Here is a 7,500-nt window from a genome sequence, read left to right as displayed (position 1 = left end):
AAACAGTTGGAGCAACTCGAACAAATGTCAAGGAGTTTAAGCCGAATTAAGCAGCAATCAGCAGTGACGTCACCCATTGGTTTGTGAACTGAAGTTATGAAGCCCCGAGGTTGGATTATGGCCGTCACCATCTTGCTATTTTGTAGCAGGAAGTGACCATATATGGATGAGCTGGGGAGGCACCAGCGGTGGATCTGACTGATCTGATTGGAAACCCATGGACGATATGACCCGTCCGCCTATAGCGGAAACCTGACTGCACCACAGGCCTGTCAATCAAACAGACATGCCCCCAAAAACACTGCTTTTTGAACGGGAGTCTATGGAGCCGCAGGCTTTTTGGAGCCAACCACTAGTGGCCCTCAGTGGTATTGCAGTTTAAGACACTTCAGCCTAATTTTTCAGACCTGAAAGCTACATCCACTTTAATTTCAAGTCTATGAGCCCGAGCAAGAGCATTGCCTAAAACTCTGCAACGGTCATTTACCAACATGGCGTCACACTCCGCTCACTTTGGGGGAGGGGCTCACATATTCACCTATTACACCAGCTAGTGTCTGATATACAGTTCACTGATGACTTTGTTGGATTTAATTCAGTCCATGAAAGTCATTGTGTATTTGTATTGTATTTCACATTAAAAGTAGTGTTCGAGGAAAGTTGGATTAACATGACGAAACTGTTTTCTGTTGTATTAAAATGTGATACCGGCACATCTGTACAGCCTATTGGCCCGGTGGCAAAACATCTGCATCCCTTCCTCACCACAGACGGAACCAAAGCACGCAAGCTGAACCCAATCAGCTAAATCAGCTCGACGCTAACGCAGTCACCTGCAGGAGAACTGCCCTGTCCGGTAGGTTCTTTTATTAGTGACCTCTCCAAATCAATTCTCACTTCGTTTCCTCCTCCTCCCTCTTCATCCCGGACCCCCCCATCCTGGCTCCTGCTTGACGGCTATCAGCACGTCAAACCAAAAAAACTTCTTGGGTTTCACCTTACTGAAGGTTTTTGGCCTGAATTCTTTTCCAGTCTGGCCGTTGACGGGATAATACTCTGGAGCCTGCTTTGTTTAGAAGAAGTAAATTCACGGCCTTGGCACGTCACCACTTTCACATCGATGAAATGTCACAAGTGTCTGTGTGACACAACTAAAAGCTACAAAAACACGGCAGACGACTTTGATTAGGGAAAAGAGCAGGAATGTGCCGTGAAGTTATGAAGGTAGGTACTTGTTTTCATTTTAAGATAAATCTAATAAAACAAGAGGAATGCTGCAGACGTTCGGCCGGGCTCGAGGAGGAGATGATGAAGAGCGGGGGGGAAGTGCAGCGGAGGTGGAATAGATTCCTCATGAAAGCGGAACGGGGAGAAACAGGAGGATGGTGGTGACGCAGACGTCGACAGGAGCCCTGACCTTTATCAGAATAAATGCTCCCAAAATTAGTTTTTCAAGATATCTGGGAAACTGACAAGCGTGTGCGTCATGGAGAGAATAATGTAGCGTAAACCTCTGGGAAACGACCACGGGGGAAACCTATTACTTTAAATGTCAGAGAGATCTTTCGGCCCTTCTGAATGTGAATCTCATTTAAATACAAACCTTATTGTCTTGAAGGTTTCTCTTACTGGGAGAGAAAGAGAGAAGAGAGGATAAGATTTAAAAGAAATGTCACGTAAGGCACGAATCTGGAAGAAACATATCTGCAACGTTGAGATATTTATCTAAAATAGTGTTTCTTATATTAACAAGAAAAAGTTTGAGAAGAATGGTAGAGGCAGATTATGTGGTTCTGTTTCGCTCTATTTGCAGCCCGGCAGAATTACGTCGGTTCGATGGGTATCGTATCATATCATATCGTATCGTATCGAGCCTATCGTTTCCTCCTGAAGCCTAAAAACCATCCTGTAAAAGAAGCGCCTGCCTCACCTGCTGCCTCTGGACCGCGTCACCAAAACACTAGCTCATAAATAACACGCTACCGTTGCCTGAATTTATGACCCAACTCTTGCAACTTTTCCTGTGCTAAATCAGCAAGACACGTTTTCTTTTTACTGCGAGGATGGACCTTTCGCTAAATAAGTGTATAATACTTTCTCCGTCCTGCACCGTGTGTCAGACTAAATCTTTCACCCAGAGACTTCAGCAGTGTCACACCGCCGTCGTCCTCTTTCCTAACGCAGCATGGACATTTTTGAGGTAGTGGTTTCTTCACTGGTGAACTAGGGACTTGGTGGAGAGGGGAGATGTTCTCAAAAATTGCGATGTCATTTGCAACGTTTGAAGTGAGTTTTTTTGCGTAAAATTGAAGGAAATTTGAAAGCAAAATTGCAACTCAACGCAATTTGTATTTTATTTTTTAAGCACTACCTGATAAAGGAATAAATATATAATCACTTCTTTGATTATAATCATGCCGCACAATATTGACAGATATATTTTAGATATTGTGTTTTTTAATTTATTCATTCAAATTGATTTATTGGAAAACTATGGGGTTAAAAGTAAAAAAGAAAAATCATAAAAGTTAAGTATGTTTCCAAAACAGACAGTATGTGACTGAAATATAAAAACAACTACATCAAATGTCAAAATAAGAGCTTTAAATGCTGTTTGTAATCACTTCCATTGATAATAAGCGTTTAATTAGAAACTTTTATTATGAAGGCCACATTTCCTGCAAATCCAGTCACTTCCGGTTTCCTCCAAGAGGAGTTGTGTTTGGTGCTGAGAGAACAGCAGCAGAGCCTTTCTGACTGGAAATGAGTGTTGATAAGTTTAGTTTTAGCGGATTTAGTTTGAAAAGACTTACTTTATGCCCTTCACACTTTCAGCACAGTTTCTGTTGATGACATTTTTTCGCGGGAATATTGAACAAATTCAAGCTCCCTCAAATATTCCGGCGTTTGCTTGAATTTGCATTAATTGTTGCCGGATTGTATTATGAAGGGATCACGACTGGTTATGATGCACGAATAACTCCTTTAGAGATATCCTGGAGCGACTCTGACTCACAGCATCACCACTGTGCCTCACCTCAAAGTAGCAGTTTCCCTTTGACAGAGGATGACCAGCCACATAGCAACCCACTTCTTCAGAGTTCCCTTGGTAACTGAAGAGGAGAAATCACAGGTTAACAATCGGGGATTTCTGACAGGTCCGACTGCTTTACGCACAATCGGAAATGTCTCTCAGCTCACAGAAACCCAGGTTTTTCATTGGAAATACGTGCAGCACAAATGAGATATAATTGGACAAATATTAATAAATAACAATAGATGTAGAACTGCCACCGATTTAAAGCGATTTCAATACATTTGGGTAAAATCAAGTCTATCCTGGATGGAACTAAAATCGTCAATCACCAACAGCTTGAAAGTCCTTTATAACAGGACGTGTCTCATATTTCGGGACAATGTTGGACCAGACATTTTCCTATGAATCGGTTCAAATCTGGAAGAAAACTTCAGTTCCTCTTTTCCACAACAACATGGGTTTTTAAGTTGTGGCTACAATTTAGTTTCGGTCATATCTGCTCGGTTTATTGATTTGACATGTAAATCTCAGAGAAAACTGCGGGTGAATCAAAAGAATATTATCCAATATTCCTGCATGTTCTTTCTTGCATCCCTCCATCACATATTGTTTGTGGATTTAGGGAGGATAGAAGAACACAAGCTGCAATATATGTTCTAACATCACAGATGACAAACTCAGCTGAAACATAAAGGAGAAGCGGCTGACCTGAGCGTGTCGCCGTCCTTCTGCAACCTCATGTATCGTTCCTGCGCCGGCCGCCCATCCCCGATGTCTCGGATCCGACGCCTCAGATTCAGGAGGCATCTGTGGTGGAGTACGTTGATGTCGTCCATCTGACAGGAGAATTAAAGGGACGTTACTGTTACTCAGCAGCTCCTCTAACACACACCTTATATACATTAATTTATCTTGTCATTTAAAGGTGTGACCGTGATAAGGTCACCAATACTGTAATTTTACTATTTTTAGAGTGATACTTATTGCATAAAAAGTAAAGTACTGAATACAAATTTTACACACTAAAAGGTCTAAAAATAATGAGACATTTGTTCAAAACGTTGTCGAGTTCTGTAGTTACATTTTCCAACAAAGTTCAAACCCAAAGACATTTTTTATCAGTTTTATTTAGAGCTTTTATGCTCTATTTTACACCATTTTTACTCTTATTGTTATTTAGGTTGGTACATATTTATTTGTCAGAAACCATGCAAAGAATATATATTGTACCGCATTCAGCTACTATTATATGTCAATCTGCAGGTAGACACAAATATAATGATGTAATGCGTGCAGTTGGGGTGATAGATAAATATATAGCTAGATATCTAATACACCTTTGTAGGGATGCTGCGACAATCTGGTGGGGACAACTGTTGATGTTTCAAAATATTTACACTATAAGATTTTCAGTGAATAATTATCAGTAATGTGGATATAATGATTGACTGGTTAAAGGCAAACAATACGTTCAGAAAATGTCATCACTTTAATGTAATGCAGCTTTTATAACTAGGAAAAGACAACAGTTTTACCACATGAGGATATTACGACATGCAGAATAAGATGATATTTACTCTCATATTACAATATTGATCTAATATCAATAAATTCCAGCCCAGCATACAATTATAAAATAGAAATAAATAGAAAATATGTCTCAATAATCGCACACACTCGTTCCTAAACTATCACCTACTACACTGTTTATAAATAATATATTAATATTAGAATAAGAGGTGACAGGCGACTGGCGCACACTGATGACGTTCTAGTAAACAACAGTTATGATCACACTTGATCTACAAACACTTTATTTTATTTTACAGACATTGACTGAGCTGGAAACTGGCTGATTACTGATCTGAGTGTCGCGCGGAGGGGGCGTGTCGGTCGAGAGGGCGTGTCGGTCGAGGGGCGTGTCGGTCGAGGGGCGTGTCGGTCGAGGGGGCGTGTCCCTGTTTACGTGTGACCCGGTCAAGGTTCGCGAGCTGACGAGCCCCGTGCTAACGATAAAGCTGCTTTAAGTTGAGCTGCCGTTGACGTTCAGACAGTTAACTTCTGTTGACTGAAACGTCCCGAAGACTCGTGTTGACTGGACGACATGTTCAAATCACGACTTCCGCTCGTCCGTTGGTGACGAGGAAGTCCTTTTCATCGCGAGTTAGCATCGTTAGCGGCTAATGCGCTAGCTGGGTTCCCTGCTCAGCGGGAGGCTGCTGCCGACACGGAGAGAGCTGCCGGCTGCCTTACAGCTCTGTGTGGTCGCCTACCTGTTATCTGGCCGGCTAATGAGACAGAAAGCCACCGTTGTCCATCAGCTGTCCATCGCTCCGCACGGAAACTTTATAAACTAAGAGTTCGGCGCTTCTCAGTGACGTCAGACCCCCGTTGATTAAGTAGCAAATCACAGCGAGGTTAGAAAAATGGTGAGAAGGCGTTCAGCCAATCACATCGTCCCGATGTGTGTCCATAAGAACCTTTATTCACCACGTTTAAAACCAATGAGCGCTTCACAACACACTTTGTGGAGCAGCTTGTTTCCCTGCAGCGAGTATCACATGACAAAACCCTATTAAATTAATAATAATAATAATAATAATAATAATACAACCAAAGTTCAGAGTTAGCTCAGGAGGACAGTAGTCATCACATGGTGGGTTTGGACTCAGAGCCAGCTGGGATAGACCTGAACCTCTGGAAGGGGGAAGAATCTGGAGGAGAAATGAATAATCCAGGGAAGTTGTGGAAAAGAACCCCGTCGGTCTGGCAAGCACTTTGGAACATTTCTCCTGATGTGTAGAAATCCAGACCAGCGTTTGCTGCAGCTCGCCAGCTGATGGGAACACAAGGCGGCAGGTGATTTCTTGCCCTCCGCGCCAACATGAATCAGGACAACAGGGCGGCTGATGGCGGGGCCCCAATTCTGACCTCACGTAGCCCTGAAAGTCCAGCCGGTACAGAACCGGTGGAGAATCAGAGCCAGGGACCCACTTTGTTCCTCAAATGTCTGAAGTCTCGTACCGTGCACACACTGTGTTTTATAGGCAGTGAGATGTTGTCACTAATCAACATTGTAGCTCTGAAATCCTCTTTTTTTGTGGTGTATGTTCAGGGAGGTCTTCTTCTACACCAACTTTATGCCTTTATTTGCATCTTTTGCATTGATATTGGAGCAAAAGTCAAACACAAACTCAAAAGATTTTCTCACATAAAATAGCTGCCACCACAAATCTTTGCATCGGTAATAAATTAAGACAGGAAATACTCTCACAAAGTCACGAACATGCTCACATAAAAGTGCAGATTTTACTGAGAATTTAAGGTTTAAACAAGTTGTAAAGTTACTTTTTGCATCTTGTCTTGAAGAGAACGCGAATTATGTTTTATTTATATCCACTAAATAACCTGCACCCATCAGAATATTCCACAGAGGAGACTTTGAGGAGAAAAGTGAAAAGATAAGTGGAGATCTTTTAAAGACGGCCGTGTAGAACGATCCCGGCTGGCTGAGTGGTTATTATTATTATTATTATTATTATTATTATTATCATTATTATTATTATTATTATTATTATTATTATTAGGGAACTGGACTCAGCTGGTCCATGTGCATTCCTGCAAAAGTGAATCCTCCCTCCTCCTCCTCCTCCTCCTAATTATCCAGATGATTACTCTTCCAACTCAAACAGCTGGCGACCGACAGCCCTTCCACTGACGTTGAGAATGTTAGCTGCTGAAAAAGAAATCTCAGAAACTGACTTTAAAGGCTGGATTATGAATTCAAGACGTGAGCCGAGTTGATGCACATGCGTGTAGGATTCCTGTACTGACACGTACGTGCATCGCTGAATCTGTAAACTTTTGCCACAGAGAGCAGGACGGAGGTGAAGGACTCAGCTGTGCAGGATTAATGTTCAGGAAATATTCTCAGACACAGTTCAAGCAGGAGGAACAGCTGCAGCGAACGGCAGCACCAGGCGACATATACGTTTGTATTTTGTTGCCATGGCAAATATTGTTTCCAGAAAGGTCTGACATCGGAAGAAAGAAAGTGCAAACAGTGACTCCTGCTGCTGCGGGTTCATGTTGAAAGGAAGAAGTGGAGAAGGACCAGATGTGGGGTGGATGAGAGGAACGGGGGGGGGGGGGGGGGGGGGGGGGGAGTTTGATAAATTCTGAAAGGAACATAATCCACCCCCCACTTGCTCTCCCTCTCCTCCCTCCCCTCCCTCCCCCACCCCCCCTCTCTGAGTCCCAGCCCCTGAAGGTGTCATAACTGTGTGCTCTCTCTCTCTCTCTCGCTCTCTCTCTCTCTCTCTCTCTATCACCGCCTTTCAGATCTTTAAAAGCTGGTGCTTTTGCTGTCTCTCCCGATCTCCATTTGTCTCCTGTGGCTCTGCAGGGGGACTCCAGCAACCAGACGGGAAGCTTCTGTTAGAGAAGGAAAAAAAACAGGAGGA

At 42.8% G+C, this 7,500-nt stretch overlaps 2 protein-coding genes across 4 annotated transcripts in view; one reads left to right on the top strand and one right to left on the bottom strand.

Annotated features, from left to right (window-relative positions):
* Window positions 1–5,412, bottom strand: part of spryd3 (SPRY domain containing 3) — a 46,976-nt gene extending 41,564 nt beyond the window's left edge. For 2 of the 3 annotated variants that reach the window (XM_069143582.1, XM_069143581.1), the window contains exons 1-3: window positions 5,311–5,412; window positions 3,746–3,873; window positions 3,038–3,113 (exon numbers count right to left, since the gene is read on the bottom strand). In XM_069143582.1, coding sequence (XP_068999683.1) covers window positions 3,038–3,113; window positions 3,746–3,873 — 204 coding nt within the window. In that variant the 5' untranslated portion in view covers window positions 5,311–5,412. Of the gene's footprint in view, window positions 1–1,603; window positions 1,629–3,037; window positions 3,114–3,745; window positions 3,874–5,310 lie in introns of those variants that run through there. The other variant, XM_069143583.1, reaches the window with a different exon arrangement.
* A 509-nt stretch (window positions 5,413–5,921) lies between these two features.
* igfbp6b (insulin-like growth factor binding protein 6b) overlaps window positions 5,922–7,500 on the top strand; it is a 5,222-nt gene continuing 3,643 nt past the window's right edge. The window contains 1 exon segment of the mRNA XM_069143551.1: window positions 5,922–6,057. Coding sequence (XP_068999652.1) covers window positions 5,922–6,057 — 136 coding nt within the window.

This window comes from Embiotoca jacksoni, unplaced genomic scaffold (genome assembly GCF_022577435.1).
Source record: "Embiotoca jacksoni isolate LCO1_2020_lvr unplaced genomic scaffold, fEmbJac1.0.p SCAF_111, whole genome shotgun sequence".
Lineage (NCBI taxonomy): Eukaryota > Metazoa > Chordata > Actinopteri > Embiotocidae > Embiotoca > Embiotoca jacksoni.
Note: the sequence above shows the minus strand (reverse complement) of the source record. Positions and strands in the feature narration are given on the sequence as shown.